The sequence below is a fragment of the Cynara cardunculus genome, assembly GCF_001531365.2.
Source record: "Cynara cardunculus var. scolymus isolate 2C chromosome LG 6, CcrdV1, whole genome shotgun sequence".
Classification (NCBI taxonomy): domain Eukaryota; kingdom Viridiplantae; phylum Streptophyta; class Magnoliopsida; order Asterales; family Asteraceae; genus Cynara; species Cynara cardunculus.
In genome coordinates, this window is record NC_037533.1 from 17,592,902 (window position 1) to 17,615,444 (window position 22,543).

The window sequence follows — 22,543 nt, forward strand, 5'->3', positions numbered from 1 at the left end:
ATATATATATATATATATATTAAATAATAATAATTAAATATAATTAAATTGATTTGATGTTTATGACGTCACAATTTCCAATGATTCCACACCCCTACTAAGGGGGTGCCATTAGCACTCCCTAAAATAAAGAACTTTTTGTATTTAATTAATTTTAAATAAATCATAAGGTATTTAAAATTGTATTTTTTTTAGATCTGATATTGTTTCTGACAGAGCATTTAGAAACCAAACAAGGTTTTTTTTACTACCGGTATTTCACACACGAACACATTTTGTGTGTTTACTGAGGAGGTTTTTGGGATTGCTTATTTAAAACAACTTATGCTTTTTTTTTTTGTAAAAGTGCTTATTAACTTATGTGGTATCAAATCAGAGTTAAATAAAACAAGGTTAAAATTGTAAACTGGTAATAAACAGTTTTTCATAAGTCAGGAAGGATTAACTTATCAAAAACAACTTATTACCGATTTGACACCGATATAAGCAGTTTTTTTTTCTAATCCAAACACCAGAAAACAGCTTATCACCGGTGCCAGACTGAAATAAGTTAAAAAACAGATTTTATAAGCAATCCCAAACACCCCCTGAATGCTAGTCCAAAACTCTAGATCCAATCGTACACTCAAACCCTTACATCGACAAGCAGTGCCTCCACGTATAACGATTTTGTTTTTCCTTTCAAAAAACTGTGTTATTTTCGACGACCCTAAATCAAGCAAGATATCGTCCAAATATCTGCTTGCCAAATTCTTTTGAGCGCTCTTGAAAACGAATTGAAATACCACCCAGATGATTTAGAATGTTGTTTAGTGAATTCCCCAATTTGATGTCGAGATCCCATTGTTTTCTACCAAAACGGTATCGTATACAACAATTTACCCGGTAAACTCTTATCATGGTAAGATTCGTCGCCCTTATTTACCGAGTAAGACTATTGGTTCTTGTCTCGCTCTTATTGGGTAAGATTTTTGATCCTTATCATATTTATCCGGTAAGGTAATACGACTTGGTATTTACTTACCCGAGTAAGCGTTTGATAAACAGCCAATTCGTGTTGTGTGGAAGTTTTGATACGAAGATTAAACCCAATGGGCCAAAAAGATCATAAATGGGCTTAACAATATGGGCTGAATCATAATTGATGATGTTGAGAAAAAAATGGTCAAAAGTCAAAGAAAAACGTCAACCCCTGAAAATAGAAATTTACGTGGCTGATTATCCCTCAATCCAACCAACAAAAACTACGATGTTTTCAGATCTCATGTCCAGAATCAACCGTTTCCATCCAACCTCTTTGGATTTTCTCTCTCAAATCTTCAATCGTCAACTAATTTTCTTCCATTTTCGTTCTTCAATCCCAATGTTTCTTCCTTTTTATCAATCTTTACACACAAATCCATAACACCCAGAAGCATGGTCGGCAAAGATAAAGCTGTTCGCAACGATTCTATAATTTCTCACGTTAATGGTAGACAAGAACCTGCAACTCATAGCAGAAGTGGTCGTGGTAGTGACGACTTTGATTTTCAAAACATCCCACCCATGTCTGTATCATCGGAGAAAGGTTCCGGCATGTCTGGTGCCGTCTTTAATCTCGCCACGACGGTGATCGGAGCTGGAATAATGGCACTTCCGGCCACCATGAAAGTTCTCGGCTTGATCGCCGGAGTTGTTTTCATTTTCTTGATGGGTGTTTTGTCCGAAATCAGTCTCGAATTGCTCGTTCGGTTTACGCATCAATGTAAAGCGACTTCGTATGGCGAAGTTGTCGAGCACGCGATGGGGAAACCGGCTCGAATCGTGTCGGAGATTTTTATAATTTTGAATAATGCGGGTGTTTTGTTGGTTTATTTGATTATAATGGGTGACGTAATGTCGGGTTCATCCCGACATTCCGGAGTTTTGGAACAGTGGTTCGGGAATGGGTTCTGGGATGATCGAAGAATCGTGAGTTTGATTCTTCTGATCATCTTTCTGGCTCCACTTTGCGCGTTGAGTAAGATCGATTCGTTGAGTATGACCTCGGCTGCGTCGGTGGTTCTCGCGATTCTTTTCGTCGTTATCGCTTGTGTCGTCACTTCCATCATGCTCGCCGAAGGGAAGATCGGTTCTCCGAGATTGGTACCGGATTTCGGTTCGAAATCCGCCATTCTCGATCTTCTCGTTGTGATTCCAATCATGTCGAATGCTTATGTTTGTCATTTCAACGTTCAACCGATTTACAACGAGCTCGAAGACCGGTCGCCGGAGAAGATGAACACAGTGGGAAGATGGACGACGGTTATTTGTGTCTTGATTTACTGGTCGACGGCCATCGCCGGCTACCTTCTGTTCGGAAAAGATACAGAACCAGATGTTCTCACGAACTTCGATAAGCCATTGCCGGTTAAAGGAAGTGAAGCTTTGAGTTATATCGTTCGAGTGGGTTACATTTTTCATCTGATTCTTGTTTTTCCGGTGATCCATTTCTCCCTCCGGCAAACGGTGGATGCGTTGGCATTCAAAGGTAAACCGCCATTATCGAAGAGTAAGACGAGGTGTTTAGGGTTAACTGGTGCGATTTTGATTGTTGTTTACTTGGCATCTGTTTTAATTCCGAGCATCTGGACGGCGTTCAAATTCACCGGAGCAACCACCGCCGTGTCGTTAGGCTTTGTCTTTCCGTCACTGATCGCACTGCGGCTGAGCCGCCATGGACCGGAGGGGCTGAGCAGCCGGGAAAGGGTGTTATCGTGGTTGATGTTGATTCTGGCGATCGTCGTCAGCGTCGTCGGAGTTGTTGGAAACATCTACGGCATGCAAAGCTGATCTTGATCAATCTGACGGCGGCGGACGGCGGCTATGGAGGTTTTTGCATGAAGAAATGATGGATCGGGTCGGGCGAAATTGGGAAAATCGGTTTGAAAAATGATTTGGTTCGGGTTCAAGAACGGGTAACCGAAAAGATTCGGAGCATGCATTCTCGAAAGATCATAAGTACCAATAGTTTTTATTTTTAGGTGTATAATTTATTGGGTTAAATACTTAAATACATAAAATAGTAATTTACTTTCATGAATTTTTTTATTATAATATTTTGTTTTTGTTTTTCTTTATTACAATAATGTATTTTTAAATTATTTTTTATTAAGACATCATATTTTAAAAAAATCTATCTATAATAGCAATGAGTAACTTGTTCCATTTTAAACTGGTTAATCATTTGATTTTTTTTGCTTGTGTGACTTTAATGAGATGATGTGAATAACACATTTTGATGACGTAACTAAAATAAAAATAAAAGTCTATTTCAAATTATTATTAGTGATTTTCATTTTTCATTGTTATGATCTAAAAAAACATTTAATTCTTTTTTTATTCATTTCTTATTAAGTTATATGCAAATTAAGTATTCAAGAGTAAAATATTTCTTAAATAAATATGAAAACATTATTTTCGAGATATATTTTATTTGTAAAAAATGTAACACTTTTTATTTTTTGTTGTTCAAATAAATACATATATTTTAAAATTCTATTTAAAATATTAACGAAATAAATTGTGATCTACAATTTTTTCATATTGTTATATTATTAAATAATTCAAAAAATCTAATCAATTTAATATATTTATACGTTAAGTAAAAGTTTTTGAACAAATATAATATATTCTTTAAAAGATAATATTTTTTGGTAAAAAAGAAACAATTTTTATTTTCCTTTTTTTCAAAAAAACACATAACTTTTTAAAAATATTAGCGAGATAAGTTGTGTTCTACTAGTTTTATTGATATTGGTATATTAATAAATAATTTAGATTTTTTTAATTCATTTAATATATTTATTAAATAACATGTCAAATATATAAATATTAAAATTAAAAATACAGTGTTTAATAAGAACTAGTAGATACTATAATAAAATAATTTTGAAAGTACAATGATGTAATAAGAAAATTACATCACTATAGTACATGTGGACAACCTACATGGACAATGAGGTGGCATGAAAACCTGGTATAATGGGTAAATTTAAATCAAAAGGTTATCCAATGCTATAAAGGRTAAATTTTTCAAAGTACAATGTCCTAATAAAAAATAGTTTGAAAGTACATTGTTGTAATAAGAAAAACTTGAAGTACAATGCTATAATAAAGAAATTTATAAAAATAAATTGTTATTTTATGCATTTTACCCTAATTTATTTGTTACTGAATAATTAAAATTGGATTTCGACATGGGTACGGGTATGGGCCGTTTAAGGGATTTTTGGGCTTAGTTTAAGGGATGTTTGGGCTGAGTTTAAGGGGTGTTCATTCAAATTCCAAACCCCCCAAATGGTATAAACCGTTTACACCGCATGGTACCGTACCGTAAAATATGGTTTATAATTTTTACGATACGGTTTACGGTTTGCATTTTCATTAAATTGTACTATGCGGTGTGGATTGCAGTTTTAAGCTGTCAAATTACAGTTCAAACTGCATCGCACCGTTTATTTTGTACATTGTTTAATTTTATATATAACACACAGACGAGTGAAATGAGAGCAGCCTGAATCGTGGAAATAGGGTTGTGGGAGAGAATACAAGTGTCGTGATGCTAGGCGAAGCAATAGAATGCTGCACCCTAGATGACGAAAGTCCAGTAACCGAAAGCTTCACTAGTTTACGCTCTGACCCAATCAACAAGGATCACCTTGCAACACACACTCTGTGTGTGTATATATATATATATGTGTGTGTGTGTGTGTGTGTGTGTGTGTGTGTGTGCGCGTATGCATGCACACACGTATGTGTTTAGCAATGATTTATTATTTATTTAAGAGTGAATTACAAAAGTGGTCCATGTGATTTGCTCAAATTTTGGATTTGTTGTCTAAAATAAATTATCTACACTGGTGGTTTCTAACTTTTTATTTGCTCAAATATTTTTTAATTAAAAAATAAAAGAAAACGTGAATTACATTAAATTTTAGAGTAGAATGCACTTTTGGTCCCTATAGTTTGTTTAAAGACCAACAAGTCCATCGTAATGGTTATTAACTAACATTGTTAAGTGGATAAACCATGGGTGTTATGAAAATGAAAAGTTATGGACCAACAATGTAGATAATTTGTTTTAGGGATCAAATTCAAAATTTGAGCAAACCACAAGGACCACCAGTCACTCTTTATTTAATATTTTTGGACTCTTAAGTTTAACAAGTCCAATTTAGTTTGAAGTTTATTCTTTTTACTTCTTAGACTATTTTTAATTATTCAATATCTTTTGTGATTCAAATGTATTTGAAAACTCTTTGGGGATGTTTGGTTTATGGATTTTGGTGGAATTGGAAGGAATTAGAATGTCTAAATCTTTGACCAAATTCCAAATACCATGTTTGGTTCACAGAATAGATGTGAAAAAATTATTCTCATTCCAACAAATTCTTCAAGTCACCGATTCCACAATTCCACCGTATATACCACGGATTTCAAATCCCAATCCGACAAATTACTTAGCCCTCATCCAAATTCATCTAACGTTGTATCTCGATTTGCTCTGCAAATGAAACTTCTGACATAATAAATGCACCCACATGGATTATTGTTATACAAATTACACATGTGTCATTTATATCCAATAGAAAAAGGTTAGAACAAGAATTGGTTGTGCACATGGATGACAAATGACATTACACTTTTTCAGAATAATAGTTTTAAGTTTTTTTATATTGGTTTAAAGTTTCAAAAATACTGATTTAAATTTAAAATGTATAAGATTACATGTAATTTAAAATGTAATTTATAATTTATACATATGATACATTTATAATTCATAAAATATTTAATTTTCATGTAATGTTGTAAATAACTTACATTTTTTTTACAGTATAATCAATATCACATATGATACACTTAGGAAAATCAGCAACGGATATCACATATGATTATTGACAAAAAAAATGTAAAAAAAAATATTAAATGAACTACTTCAATAAAAATAAATAATTTAAATGAAAAATTAAATCGCATTTTAAATGTTGTAAACAATAAAAAATTGATAAATGAAAAATTAATCATGCTTAAATCAAAAAAAATATAGAAAAAGCATTAATAAATATCTTAATTAAATGTATTAAATAATCTATATAGAAATAAATGAATTTTCATATATAACACATATGCCATTTTAGACGATTTTTTAGAAATTTTTATTTAAGCCATTATTCAAATAAATGTTTGGCCCCGAATTATTCTCTTATTTTTTTACATATGTATCATTCTCGTATGAACCTCCCTGTACATACATATATACAAATATAAGGTTAGGTTCCAGTGAGAAAAAGAATTAACGTGAGAAGCATAAGAAAAGATCTCTACCATTGGATGCACATTATGATGAGATGTACCGGATCAATCTTGTATCAAACATGATTCATGGATGGCTTTGAGATTAAAATGTGATCAATGATCTAGTTCGTTTTTTATGTTTCTCACCTTAACTCTACTTCTCACATGTCTAGATATACGTACATACATATATACAAAGGATCGTGTGCGAATAAGAGTTAAGATGAGAATTGTAAGAAGAGATTTAGATCCTTGATTACTTTTTATTAGTGTTGATTTAATGGTTTTGATTAAGTCCCAAAATAACCTACGAATTAGTTTAGAAGAGTATTTTCAATTGATCTTCAATTAGAATTGATCCAATGATGGAGATATCTTTTTACTTTTCGCAAGTTAACTATTGTTTTTACTACAAACCAACTCTCTCTCCCTCTCTCTCTACACACACACACACACATATATATATATATATATATATATACACACACACCGGTGAAGATGGAAGTTATGGTGAAAAGGGTAAAGGGGGGGGGGGGGCAAAAGAGATCTCCACCCCTATATCAATCCTAATTGAAGAACAACACTAATACGGCACATTGAGATGCACTAGATCAATTCCTGTAATAAGTGTAATTCATGGGATTGAGTGAGATTAGAAAAATTATCAAGAGTCCAGATCTCTTCTTACGTTTTTCACCTTAACTCCTATTCTCACATGATTCAATATATCTATATACATACATACACACACATATACATACATATATATATATATACATACATATATATATATATATATATATATATATATATATATACTTCTAGAAATTAAAAAAACTTTATGAAGGATAAGTCCCTATCCATGTGCACAATGTCATGTTTCTAGTTTGTTTTTCTCCATGTCTTTATATTACATTAAGTCCAAATGCAATTCAAGAGGACAAAATGGACTTTTAACCGACAAGAAGTAAACACATCAAAGAGTTATTACTCAATTTTCATTGGGTAATAACTTATCAGTAAGAGTTACCATCTTCACTTATCTTGTTAGGTGATATTTTCAGCCATTAAAATTGATTGTTTGTAAGTGTTTCTTACTCGGTAAATATTAACTAAGGGGTTGTTTACTAACTGCTGATCAGGTTGACTTGGTCAGCAAATCTGACTCGGTCAGCAGTCAGTGTGCTTACCAAATCATGGATCTGACCGAGATGTTGATCGAGATCTTACCCAACCAGCGTCCAATTCATGCTTACCCAAGTCAGATCTTTGCTTTCCATACTTGCCCTATTTTTCCGATTAGGTTTCACCCCTATCACTTATCGCTCCCTCATCGCTCATCCTCCTCCCTCTTTGGTCCCGGCTCTCCTACTACAACTCGGTCAGTCCTCATCTATCTTCGCTCTCGGCCATCATCCTTTCTCCCTCGTCGCTCAAGTCCTTCCTCACGCCGCTGCTCAAAAAGGTATTTTTGTTAAATTGCTCGACTTATGCTAAATTCATTACATTTATTGGGTTTTTCTGTTTTCTGGCTTTATATTATGTGCGATGATGATGGACTACTTGAAAGCATCGGCTAATTTCATCACTTGATCGATTTATGTTTTGTTCTTTCATTTTCCAATTGTGGGAATGGATAGTATTTTTAATAGAATCATATAATTCTCTTCATTTGATGCTCACTTTGCCTCACAATTAGTTTTCCATCTCTATTTCTTGCTTAATTTGACTGCACTTAACAAGATCGTGATCTGTAATAACAGATCTTATCTCTAGATTTCAATTGAGTTTTTTGAAGTTGGATCTCTTGTGGGTTCTTGATTTGGGAAGCGGGTTGTGCTTCATATGCTCATATTTCAAGATTTCTTGATTTTTAATTTTTTTTCTTTTTGTATTATTGATCTAAATACCCTTTTTAACCAGATTTGAGCATCAAATTATTTTGTCTTTGGATTTTCCCATTTGAATCAAGAACGTTTAGGTTGATTGATTCAAAGATTTGTAGTCACAATCTTGTTCGGAAAAGGAAAGTGCAGTCATTTCAAGATTATGTTTGTGGTTCTTGATGGGGATCGCAAAATTCTTGTTCTATTATTCAATTCAAACCCCTAAATTTGAAAACGATGATTACATCAAAGACATTTATACAAAGATCTGAAATTTGATGAATACTATGTGTAAATTTTAATGGGTGTGTGTGTTTTCTTGGATCTTTATGTTCTAATCTAGTATTTTTCTTAAACGGATATTGAGTTTGCTCTGATTTGTGTCATCTATGTAGGTTTAACTCACACATGATTTTGTTTCTTTGCCAATTAGGAGCGCGGGTTTTGAGCGATTTTTATGAAACTGTGATGTTGGGAACTTCTAGTAATCATTTATAAAATTACAGCATCTCCAACAACCACGTTATAATATCTGTTTTTTCTTTTCAAATTTGGATATTTCTTTTTTAAGAGAAAAGTTTAAACATAACTGTTGAGTTGAAGCAAACTTTTCTCAAAACTTCAGAATTTCTTAAATAACGTATTTTTTAGAGATACTTTTATACTGTTGAATTTGACATTTTTAGAAAGATCTGGAAAAAAAAATCATGCCTAAGAAAATAACAAAATTTCCAATAAAAAGTAACATGTTGAATTAATGGTATCCCAAATTCAACACGATTTACACTGAAAATAAAATAAACACAAAAATACTGTAAATTAAGGAATATTTTAAATTGAAGCAGTTTAACGTAAAATTTAGGCCCAAAAGAGGTTGCAACGGCAAAACTAACCATTATTCCCAAGAATCTACATGATCGGAATTTTTTCGATGATAGGTCATAAGCTTTATAATTCCATCACTGTTTAAAACATATAACCGTTTAAAATAGATATATTTCCAGTATCGTTTTTCACATGTTCCGTTATTCCATAAAAGACTCGACAAATTACTAAAATAATTTAATTTGCAACATTAACCATACACGTATACCAGACAGTTCTTTTATAAAATGTTTAAATTGACATAATAACGACATTACTTTAAACCAATTCACATTTTTTACGTAAAATATCAACATATGGGGCAGTTTGGCAGTTGCTGAATGGTTTGGTGCAGAATGATTAAGAGACTCTTATGATATAATGCAAAATGAAATATAATTATTTGGTAATTATTTACGACGAAATTAGGGCGCTGAATGGTTAAAAGAGACTCATGATACAAAATCATTTAAAGGGTTTTAGAACCATCAAGAGGTAGACTTTGTTTTTTTTACCAAACAAGATTCACCTCTTAACGATTCAGAGCTGTCTCTTAATGGAACTATTAAGAGGTAAACAAACAACCCCATACTCTAATTTAAAGTTAAAAAAAAAAAATCAGTTGTCTCAGCCCTTATGTCTTAAAGCTACGACATCCCACTAATCCTCGGCTTTGCTAGTTGGCTTAATTTGAAGGATTTTGTAGGTTCGTTGATCAGGGTTTGACAGAAGGACTTTCAAAGTTTCCAAAAACTGAAGCTACAAATCATGATTTTTGCCAACCTCGATTAATTCCAGAAGACCCTAAAGATAACTACAGAACAGACCCTTATGGCCTTGAACAAATTCAAACCAACGATTTATAAAGAATGATTCAAGATTCTAACATTTATTTATCAGTTAAACTGATTTTAACCAGATCAAACTGTTTACTGATAGAATGGAAAATTACAATAGTTGGTTTTTTTAGGTCATCAAAACTTACCCAAATGAATATGAATGGTGGGTATGTCCCTTTTTCCATGCCTTGATTGATGCCCATATTTTCAAACTTGGATTTCTTAGTCTTCAAGTCATTTGCCCCTTCTTAGAATTTGGTCCCCATTCACTCAACAACCATCTTGAGTTTTAATGACAATGTGAGTCTTCATTTATAATATTATAATACTGTGATACTGTAGTTCATCACATATGACAGTGGGTCAAGTCGTCTGTACGTCATCAGATCTCGTCACTTGTATTATCACATGTAATATAAACATTCTAGTATTTTCGTAAATTGCTGGTGTTTTTGTTTGAACCTCGACCACCTTTATAACAGTCTAAAGATATGTAAACAAATAACATCAATCTATTTTCAATTAATCTTAAAATATGGTTTTAACATATATATATATATATATATATATATATATATATGGGTTAGGTTTACGTGATACCAACATGTTTTCATGAGACCCGCGAGACCATAATTTTACACTTGAAACTTCATAGCAAAACTTGTGAAGATAAAAAACTCTGAACCTTCATAACAAAAATACTATGAAAATTACTTTCACAGTTTTTTACTGTGAAGTTTCAAGTAAAAAAAAGATGGTCTCACATATCTCATGAAAAGACACCGGTCTCACATGATTTCAATATATATATATATATATATATATTTATTTATATATATGTACAAATGATGATGATTTTCATTTGATCGTTCATCTCTCTTGTATATATGATATGAAATAATAAAAATACTTTTTGTAAGCATTAACTCTTAGTTATAGCATCTCATATATATACAATTAATATTTCAATAATATTGTTCTATTATATTTTCTTGAATTATTTATTTTCAGAATATTTTATTAATTATTTCCCTGTGCTAAAATTAATTACTAAAAAAATACATACTTTTTAATTTTTTTTACAAATATTTATTTTGGGATTGAGGATGTATCGTATACTTAATTTTAATGTTTGTAAAAACGGGTTGGGTTAAATGAGGGGCATTTATGTATTTATTAAAGAACAAAAAGTGTATCAAAATGGGCAAATTGTATGAAAAAAAAAACAACGTATTTTAACTTGATTCATATTTTGAGTATCATATTTTCAAAACTTCCATTTTGGTATCTAAGATGGTAAAGTTTTAACATTTAAGTACCATAGTAACCGGTTGAAACATTAAGCGGTTACCATGTTGATATGACGAGTGATGTGGTATCCAACTCAATATTATTTGTTATTCAACCCAATTTCATCCCATCACTCGCAACATCAGCATGGTAACCGGCTAAAGCTTCAACCGGTTACCCGGGTACTTAAATATTGAAAACTTTACATCTTAGGTACCAAAATGAAAGTCTTGAAAGTATATTACCCAAAATAAAAATTAAATTAAAGTACGTTACTTTTTCGTACAATTTACTCTGTCAAAATATAATAAAATTTTGATGGAATTATAAAAAGTTAATTAAAATTTTGCTGGAATTATAAGGGTGTTTCAGATTGCTTATAAAAACAGCTTATTAACTTATTTCGGTGTGACACCAGTGCCAAACTGGTAGGTAATAAGGAGTTTTTGAAAAAGTAAAATCATTTTATCTTATAATAAGTTGACAAAGACTTTTATAGAAAATCATTAAAACACCCCCAAAATACATGTATCATTACTCTTGTGTATAAATAGGTTATCTTCAACCCAATGCAACACAAAGTCATGGACTGGTTTTCATGGCTATCAAAAACTCGCCTTGAACCTCCATTTATTCACGAATATGCCATTGCTTTCTCCTACAATCAGCTCCAACAAGAAGACATCTCTTATTTCAACCATGAATTTCTTCAAAGCATGGGAATCGCCATAGCGAAACACAGGCTCGAGATCCTCAAGCTCGCAAAAGGGTCAACCGGTTCGCACCCAATGGCTAAACTCATCAAAGCCATCAAGAAAACCAAGACCAGCTTGGCTAGCTACGTTCGCACCTGGGTTGATCGCCGCCGTGACTCGGCGGCTCTGGTCATGGTGCAGAAACGAAGGAGTTACAGTTCGAGATGGAAAGGTACCATGTTGAAGAGGAATAATAGATTGGTGACGTCATCCACGGCGAAACACGGTGGTTCTGCTGCTACTCTTTTGCTCACTAATGGCGGCCACCGGCGGCCGATGGTGGGTAGATCTGGTGGTGCTAAAGTGAACAGCTTTTCAAGTCCGTTGGTTTATAATCTTCATCGATACCATGATGATGATGAAGATAAGGCAGACGACGGTGGTGACCATCGAGAGATTAATTCGTTTAGTGATGATGACGGTGGTGGTAGCGACGGTGGCGGTGGTGGATATTGGTCTAGTACCGGCGGTGAAGAGATCAAATGGGACGCCATGTTTCAGAACTTGAAGCCCACTTAGATTTACAGTCATCTTATTTTTTTTTTGAAATCGATGATCGATCAAAATTAGTCATTTTTTAACTGACATTTTTCATTGGTTATCCATTAAGTCTTATATGATAAAAGCAGTTGTTATGAATTAATCTGTCTATATGGATTAAGAAATTTTTTTATCTGAGAGAGTTTTTTCATAGATAAAATAAACTGGTTTTTAATCGGAGATGAAGAACTTTTGCTTTCAAGAAAATTTGTAGTATATTAAAGTATCATTTATCCGGTAAATACTTACCAGTAAGATTTAACACTATCATTAATTTTATCGGGTAAGATTTTAGTTCATTAAAACGGAATCGTATGCAACAATTTATCCGGTGAGTGTTAACTGCGTAAGAGTCATCACTTTCACTTATCAGGTAAGACTTTCGGTCGTTGTCATCACTCTTATTGGGTAAGGGGACGTTTACCAAACGTTTATTCGGGTAAACAGTTACCAAGTCACATTATTTTACCGGATGAATATGACAAGGACCAATAATTGATACCTGGTAAGAGCGATGGCAATGTCCGAGAGTCATACTCGGTAAGTGAATGTGACGACTCTTACCATAATTAGTGCTTAACGGGTATATTGTTACATAATATACCATTTTTGTGGACTAAAATCTTACTCAATAAGTAAATCATATTGTCAAACACTTACCCCGATAAGCGTTTGATAAACAACCCATAAGAATTAAGAATCTCGGTACTTGTCATCTTAATCCGGTAAGGTAACGTGACTTGATAAACGCTTATCAGATAAGCATATGATAAACAACCCCTAAACATTGTTTCAAAATTTTAACTGGTTTCTGGTTAGATCTAAATTGATTTTAGGAAAATTGACTGAAATACGAACCCCGTCAAAATAAAATACAGAAATGACTAAAAAGTGAAACTCCGGCATAAAATTAACTATTTCAATCAATTTTGGTTTATTATGGAACATGATTATGTAGGCCCACTTTAGCCAGAGGATGTGGTGGGTGCACTTGGGTGTGACCTGACTCAACCATGTGTTGGGACCATGGTGATGGTGGTGGGAGCCATGGGACCTGGCTTACCAACCAAAGGGGTGAGTAATGAGTTGACACTTAACCTTTGAATTTGATGTCAACATTTGGCCTTTTCAATAACCTTCAAACGACAACTGTATAAAACATGATGTTTTTGGCGGTAATCTTGGGATTTGAGAGATTCACAATTTCTTTTTAACCTCCGTACCTAATTCGTTATGCGAACTGATTAATCCTAAGACGACCACCTGCTTTACAGATAGTCCAGAGTCACTACATTTGAACCTCCGTGGCCACAAAGGGATTTTTATTTCTCATTTGGATTTGAACCTGAGACCTCCTGGTACTTTTGATCTTTAGAGCCAAGTTTAAATCAATCAGGCACTACCCTTGCGGTTAAAGTGATGAATTTCATTATCCAAAATACGATGAATTAGTATGCTATGCGACTGTCGGTCTATCCAGAACTTACAAAAAGCACGACCATGATTGATTGTAACATGTTAACATGCGAGATCGTTCTCTCATGTTTTCTTGTTCTGTATCACAATTTTTCGACCGTTAATGTTGCAAAATTAAAGGAAAAAACGATTACGAAACTACAATTAATACGTATTTGTGAATCTTTTCGTACAAAAAACTTGCGAAAAAGCTCGATTTTTACATGACGGGCATGGATACAATACTCATATATAACCTTTTAAACAAAACAAATGTTGAATTCTCTTAAGCATTGTTACAACAAACACATAACATCGCAAACGCACCGTGAAGAACGTATCGTTTGGTCGAAACTTTGACAGACCATCGATGATCGCTAAAACCCGATCATCATCGATGGCCAGCGCTTTGCGGCAAACGAAACGAACCGCCAGCATAAAGCATTTGGTAAACCGGTCTAATTCTTAGGGTTAAGATCAAGCTCAAGATGGTTCCTACACCACAAACACAAGCCAGAACGAGAAACGTGAACCGAAAACACGCGGGTCCCATGCAACTCGACGTGCCTTGCTTTGCTTCCTCGGTGTCGTAAATGTAACCCGCGAGCATACCCGAAAAGAGAAGTGCGCCAAGTGGGTTTCCGAGCTGCATGAAGTTGAAGATGATCCCGAAGTTTTTCAATCCGAAAAGCTCGGAAGATGTTGAGATCATGATCGCGATTTGAACACCGTAGCAGGTTCCGAGTAACGCTGTTGCAGCGTAAAGCGTTCCGTCTAGAGCCGATGCGTACAGAAGATACGTTAACACCATGATGATTTGCGTTACCATCGTCCAAAATGTTCGTGGGATCGTGTTTAATCTGCAGGAAATTAAGCAATCGGATTATGAAACAGTCACAAAACGCGCATCACTATAACAAAATCGTCTTTAGGATTGGGTTCACGTGAGATCAGTCTGTTTTTATGAGACCACTTTTTTACAAAATCTACCATGTAAAAAAGTTAATAAAACACATTATTTTAAAATTGTCCTAAAAATCTTGTCAGACATCCAAAAACATTATAAAAACAACTTATTGACTTATTCCGGTGTGACACCAGTAATAAACACTTTTGAGTGTTTGGATAAACAACTTATACTGGTGTCAAACCGGTAATAAGAAGTTTTTAAAGAAGTTAAACCATTCTAACTTATAATAAGTTGATAAGGACTTTTATAGAAAACCACAAGTTGTTTCAAAAAAGCAATCCCAAACGCCCTTTAAAACATGATAACAAGAAATGTGTTCAAGATTCGTGATTCTTACCTTACGAAGTACTCGGAAACGGCACCGCCACCAAGCCGGCCGAGAAAATTGCAGAAGCTGAACAAACTTAACAACGTGTTCGTATCATCGAAGCCGAGCGAAGCTCCGATTTGCGCCAAATTATTGAGAACCGTGACTCCCGAGCCGACGCCAAGAAAGTACGTCATCCATAGAAGCCAGAAATCGGCTTTCATCATGGCTTCATGAAACGAGAAATCCTCCCCTCTTCTCGGCCTTCTTTTCTTCTTGATCGCACCTTCTCCGACCGCAAGAAGCATATTCACCTCGGAATCACTCTCATGGAAGCTTGTTAGATTCGCGGCCGAAGATGACGGCGTCAACAAAGGATCGGTTTTTGAATCGCCTTCCACCGAAACCAGACTGTCCGAGGACTCCGCTGGTCGGAGAAGCTTCTTTCTCGCCGGAAAAAGCGTCATTTTGATCGGAATTGCAAGCGGGGATAGTAAAAGAACCACCATGATCGCGATAAACGTGTACGAGATCGTATCATTTAGATTCAAGGTGTTTTTAAGGATCGTTGTCGATAAAAGAAAGATTGCAAGTAATAGACTCGTTCCTTGGGTGAACAAGAAGTGGCCATTTTCCGACGGGTCGGCTTCAGAAGCCGGAGTACAAGGTCGAACGTAATACATTAAGGTAAGACATATAACGGGAATACCGAGTGTAAAAACGAGCACGATTGCCGGTGCTGATCCGTTAAGCAGCATCGTGCAAACTTCTGTGAAAACCGCGGCACTGAGGGCAATGTAGCCTTTGAGAAGCCCGGCAACGGTGCCCCGGCTGAGCGGGAAGTTTCTTAGGTTTGTAACGATCACGGCAGTACCCAACCACGCGCTGCTGTTAGCGGCAAGCACAAGTGCGATCCATAGCTGCAAAACAACGATCGGTATCAGAAAAAACGAGACCTGATCTTATAAAATTGGGATCGTTATAAATTGGCATTATAGGACGCCCAATAACATAGTTGTTGGAGATGCTTTTAACACTTCTACATATGACATCTACGATCATTTGTTCTTATGAATCTAAGTTTTATAAGTAGTCTGTTACGGCAGTTAGACACGTTTGACGTCCTATAAAGCCGATTTTGTCACCGTGAATCTTGAAAACGAATCGATCTGAATGATTTCAAAAACACTTCACTTGATGAACTAAACTCTATATGCTTGATCGATGACCAAGTTTCGTCTCAAAACGTCAACGCATTTCAATCGAGAAAAACGGCGATATCTTTTAGAGAAATTAATAGAAATAGCCGTTTTCAGAGATCAAATTCGTTTTCTTAGTCATTTCTCTTCGGAATTTTAAAAAATATCACTACCAGCGTAAATGGTACCTCCGTTACCTGCGGAGGAGCTCAAAGACAAAAATAAACATTCACTTTTCACCACTTGCAGAGGTGACACTTACGGACCCAGATGAAAAGTGAATTTTTTTTCGTCTTTTAGCTCCTCCCAGTCACACAGGTGCCACTCACGAAGGAGTGATATTTTGGAAATCTAAAACACAGGACGTTCCAATCTTTTTGAAGTCCCCACCACATCTAAAACTTTTGATTACATTGCATAAATAAGATGACATAAAATATATGTTAAGAATAAAAATGGGCTAAACCTAAAATGATTAACAATCTGAAGCTAAACCTAAACCATTATGATTTGAATCTAAAACCAAATAATTAATAGTTTGAACCTAAATAATTTCGGCTATAGTTTTACATATGTCGATAAAAAGACCCTAAACACATGTAAATTTGGACCCCAAAATTTCGGAGGCCCCATTCAAAATCTCGAATTTAACATGCTAAGGGACGGCCCTGCTGCTCAATCAGGTAAGAGATGAATTTGGTCCCCAAAAATGGTGATTTCGTTAACGAAATCATGTCGAACGATCGCATGAACTCCATCGATAACCTCCGGTTATCAAGAACACAGTTTCAAGAATTGAAATCGATATATAAATCAAAGAAATCCCCAATTGTTAAAAGATCCAAATAACTCTTTTTCAAAAGGAAACAGACCCAAAAGTTGATGATCGAGATGGATATCCAAAAAGATTCGAAGCTTTTTCAATCGATTTCAATAAAGAAAAAGTAGATCTTTATGAAGAAATACTTACAACCCAATAAGGCATATTAACAACAGTCTGAGAAATCGCAAGCCAGATGACGCCATAGCCGAAGAAACACGAGAAAACTCCGACGAGAAGCACCACCCAAGGCGGAAAATAGTTGCAGGCAATGCCGGGAAGAATTCCGGTGTTTTCCCCAAAATCATTAGCAACACCAAGAATCGTGAGCTGTTGTTGAGAGAAACCCAGTACGGTTTTCAGAGAATGGGAGTAAAGAGGGAAACAGTAGGAGTTTCCGGCGGAGATTCCGACCCAAACAGCGGCGGCGAAGCCAACCCACGGCGGTCGGGTTCCAGCTTTTACGGCCTGCATAGTGGATACTGGATACTGCTACTCCTCCGTGGGACGGTGGCGGAATTGATTGGAGAATTGTGGGAAGATGAAATTGGGGATCGGAATTGAAGAAATTTGTTGTTGGATTTTGAATCGTTGTGATGGAATTATGTACAATCGGAGACCGGAACTGTTGAAAATGCGACAAGCATCATTTCAAGATCCGATCCAATGTTGGTCCACATGGAACACGAATGGGAGCTTTCCACGTTTTTAGCTGTACTCGAGTCCCGACAAATTAAACTAAGAAGAGAACACGATCTTGAAAACCTACAAAATTACCATAATTTAAAAAACTGGTGTATCATGTGTTATTTTTTTATCTGTGTCTTAAATTTATTGTATTGATTAATATATATTTGTTTTACAATGTAAACATTTTTTATGTATTTATTGTAATAAAAAATACAACTAAAAAGTTTCATACTGTAAAATAAATATATGTTAATTTATATATTTAAATTTAGTTTTTGATGAAAAAAAATTATGTAAAATAATGTTTTAAGATAATAATTCTAATAATTATCACAACTTTTTTGCATTCTCAAATGATTAAGGATATATATTTCATATTTATTTTGATTAATTTATTAGAGTATATTCAACAACTATGTTATTTTAGAAATTTTGGAGATTTGAAAAAAATTGTTCCAATAATTATGGGGGTGTTTAGGATTGCTTATTTAAAATAACTTATGTTTTTCTACAAAAACATTTATCAACTTATTATAAGTCAGAAAGGTTTAACTTTTTCAAAAACTCCTTATTACCGGTTTGACACCGGTATAAGTTGTTTATTCAAACACTCAAAAGTGTTTATTACATGTGTCACACCGAAATAAGTCAATAAATTGTTTTTATAAACAATCTCAAACACTTTTTCTTTAAAATAGAGAAAAAAAATGAGGGGTAATTCAGAAAACTCTAAATTTGAAAAAAAAATTGAGAAAATATAGCATACATTTAAAGATACTTTTACAGGTTTCATTACCGTTTAGTAAATCGAAGATTTGTAGATGTAACAATTCGTATAAATTATTTAAATCAGTTTTTACGCTTATGTAAAAAATTTATAATGTTTATACAGTTTTGTTTCACATGTGAAACGTTCATGTGATTGTTTTGTATGAAAAGACAATCATGAACGTATCATATATGAAAACAATTTCAAAAGATGTTTTAATAGCAGATCTTATAAAACTCGATTCCATATATATATATATATATATATATATATATCAATCAGCTATTATATTACCTTTTTGTAAGAGACATAATGAATCGACTTTCAAACACAATATATAAATAGAAGGAAATTAGGGTTTAGGTCATAAAATGTTATTAGGATCGTAAATTTGGTTTAACAGTTTTACAAAGAAAATTAACTACATTATTGAGCTCGATCAGACTTGGTCAAACCGAACATAAAGACTAGTTCATCCAAATTCGTTACAAAAAGTAAAGAACAAGAGATCATTATTAAACTGTATACGTATAGGCATAATATTGTTTATAATAATGATTATGTTCGATTGAAACAATCAGTTTATCGTTTCAACCCAGTAACCGAACCAAACTGTAAATGGCGGATCATATGATTCACAATAGTGTTCTAAAAGGGTCTTTTATGGCAGTTGTAGTAACTCAAGGCCTATGTCTCATCACTCATGTATTTCTTTCACCATGTGAATATTTTTTATGCAAAATTTCCGTTTCACCAAGTGAAACAAAAAAAAAAGTTTCATAAGTAATTTTTTCATAAGGTAAACACAAACATATGTGAAACAATATTTTAAATCATAGTTTTTGATAGAAAAAAATCATATAGAAAAATATTTTTATGTCAGTTCTTACGAGTTTGTAATTTTTTTGTGGTTCTCATTTGATTATCACCCCCCCCCCCCCACACACACACACACATACATATTTGTAGTCACAAAGATGGACCCGGAATTTTTTTCAAACGGTAGTACCATTTGACTATAAGAAAAAACTATAGGGAAAAAATTTCAAACAGTGGCACTGTTTGACTATAAGAAACAAACATAGAAAAAAAAAATTCAATCGGTTGCACCATTTGATTAAGAAAATGACACTAACACGATTTGAACTTGGGTCTGGAGTGGAATAAAAACCTTGTAAACCAACTCTACCAATAAAAAACATGTTCTCATTGTAGTTTCAAAATACATATAAGAATAATACAGTGGAATAATACAGTGTCACGTGCCACCATATACATCAATATAAGTCCGTCACAATGTAATCAAAGTGACACTGTTAAAAAACGACGTAATATCATCATGACTCTTAAGACTTGAAGTTTGGACTCACTACGACCGATGACAACTCATATCCTTTTAAACATTGTTTATAAAGAAGATAATATTGGTTAGGTTTAGCGAGCAAGAGGGGCAAAAGCGTAATTAAGTATATGATTGTTTAGGGGTTAATTAGATGAGTGTAAAGTGGCTCCTCAGATATTATAAGGTCATATATAGAAATGGGCCCACCAATTAGAAATTGGCAAAATCCACACGAAAATATCGAATGGATAATTATAAATAAAAAAGTAAATCACAACAATCGTCCTTCTTGTTTAACGAAAACTCTGGTTTTCGTCATTCGGTTTTTGAAATAACACCAGATACCGTATCATTATGGAAAAATCGGGTATGCCCTGATGGATTTTACCTTTGTTTCGTTTGATGCCTTACGTGCAACTCACATGAGGGCGTTTTCGTCAATTTGTACTTTCTGTTAGAAGTTTTTTAAGCATACATGTTTGGAAAACACATGTAAAACTGAAGGGCCGGATGAAAAGCTTGGTTGCAGGGGTCATATGCCCCTAACAGAAGTGGTCCGGGAAGCTTAATTTTTTTTTTCTGATAATATTTTTCTATTTTGCCCCCAACAAGAAAATGCCAAGGGCTCTGGAATTGATGATAAAGCCTATTTTCTATTTGTTAATTGTGTTTTGATTTATGCTTCTTGAATTTGTTATTTAATCTGGGTTTGCTACTGTTTTGTATTTTGAGCAAATTGCATGAAAAAATAATGTACTTTAACTTGATTTCTATTTTTGAGTAACGTACTTTCAAAACTTTCATTTTGGTACCTAAGATGCACGGTTTTAAACATTTAAGTATTCGGGTAACCGGTTGAAGCATTAACCAGTTACCATGTTGATGTGACGAGTGACATGATATTCAACTCGGTATTATTTGCTGAAGCATTAACCAGGTTGGATTGTTGGTTGAATTTGTCACGCTCATATAATTATGCGTTTTACCCTCTAAAAACCTTGAAGTTGGATCAGAGACGATGGTTGATTTAGGTTTTTCTTAAATGCGTTACACACTTGTAGATATGTTTTACAAACTTGTATGTCGGAAAAAATTATAAAAGAAAATACAAAAGGACCAAAATACCCTTATATGACTTGCATTTGAGACACTTAACATAAGAAAGTTAACTTCCGTTAGAGGCAAGGATGGTTTTTGACTTTCTGAATCGAAATGTAAACTACAAAATATCGAATGTAAATTCGAAAGTTTAAGTGCCAAAAATTAAACTTTTGTTTAACCGTAGGGGGTGATTGTGTAATTTACTCAAAAGGAAAATAACATAGTTTATTATGCGAGTATAATATTATTTCCAATTTTTTGTACATAATAATATTTGACGTGTTCAATATATATATATATATATAATATATAATTTAAAATAGTTTTTTCCCTGATTCACGTGCGTACATGCACAAATTAGATAACCCATTTGTCTATATCTATTTTATATTATAAAATATTTGACAAAAAGTCTTAAAAACCATTTTTTATGTATAAAATACTGTTTATTAATACATATTACTTAAAACTCAAGATTGCACGTAAATTATGCGTAAGTACAACTTATTAAAACTCCATATCTGAATCCGTGTGACTAACTGTAGATAAACATAATCAAATACATGATAAACATTCATTTTAAATATAAAAAACCTGAAATATAATAAGATAATCACTGAGTTATAACATAATGTTTAATTATTATCTTTATAACAAATTATATATATAATTAAAACCTTCATAATCAATTACAAGTAGGTTTTTTGGGTTAAAATAATGTAAGTAAACAATTTTTAGAAGTTCGATGTTTTAGTTTAAAAAAAGTTCAAAACCTTAATAATTCACGATGAGAAAATTCAATTGTTTATTTATTCAATATAAGGGAGTTCCTTTGTTTTTCCCTGAAGAAAAATGTCGTTCTAAATCATTAAAATGGAAACTCATTTAGATTGAATAAAACCAAAAAAGTCGATCCGTTTTCATTTTTGTTTACGACCAACGTTAGGCAAGGGGTGACAACGACCGAGCAGATCATGGGTTGGGTTAGTCAAAATGGTGGTGCCGGTGGGGACGAAGGTGTGTTATACACGAACCTGTTAATATGTAAAATTATGATTAAATTTACAACTTTAATAAAAGAAACCAGACTTTTGAATTTTACGTTTGTTTCGTTTGATGATTTTAAATATATGATATTACTGTAAAACGTTATAATCTTTACAAATAAAACACAAACACACACATACATACATATATATATATATATGTATATATATATATATGTATGTATATATATATATGTAGAGGAGTGATCGTATGAAAACCGCCATCATTTGTGTAAACCGTGCAAACCACCTTCATCTGTCGATTTCATTGTTTAATCTTATGAAATTTTTTCATGAAATTGTTTAATCTTGTGAAATTGTTTCATATAATACTTTTTTTGATGAAGTTGTTTCA

The 22,543-nt window shown here is 33.5% G+C and overlaps 3 protein-coding genes across 3 annotated transcripts; 2 read left to right on the top strand and 1 right to left on the bottom strand.

The window, feature by feature from the left end:
* The first annotated feature begins 1,416 nt into the window (after nucleotides 1-1,416).
* Nucleotides 1,417-2,811, top strand: LOC112514219 (amino acid transporter AVT6E-like). The gene has a single exon (XM_025120548.1). The coding sequence runs from the start codon at nucleotides 1,417-1,419 to the stop codon at nucleotides 2,809-2,811; it is 1,395 nt and encodes a 464-aa protein (XP_024976316.1).
* An 8,967-nt stretch (nucleotides 2,812-11,778) lies between these two features.
* Nucleotides 11,779-12,588, top strand: LOC112514814. The gene has a single exon (XM_025121426.1). The coding sequence runs from the start codon at nucleotides 11,779-11,781 to the stop codon at nucleotides 12,466-12,468; it is 690 nt and encodes a 229-aa protein (XP_024977194.1). The 3' UTR covers nucleotides 12,469-12,588.
* A 1,507-nt stretch (nucleotides 12,589-14,095) lies between these two features.
* On the bottom strand, nucleotides 14,096-17,809 carry LOC112514401 (protein NUCLEAR FUSION DEFECTIVE 4). Its single transcript, XM_025120851.1, has 3 exons — nucleotides 17,391-17,809; nucleotides 15,252-16,141; nucleotides 14,096-14,804 (listed from the first exon to the last, which is right to left on the bottom strand). Exons 1-3 carry the CDS (start codon nucleotides 17,712-17,714, stop codon nucleotides 14,336-14,338), a joined length of 1,683 nt encoding a protein of 560 aa, XP_024976619.1. The 5' UTR covers nucleotides 17,715-17,809; the 3' UTR covers nucleotides 14,096-14,335.
* Between the last annotated feature and the right edge of the window lie 4,734 nt (nucleotides 17,810-22,543).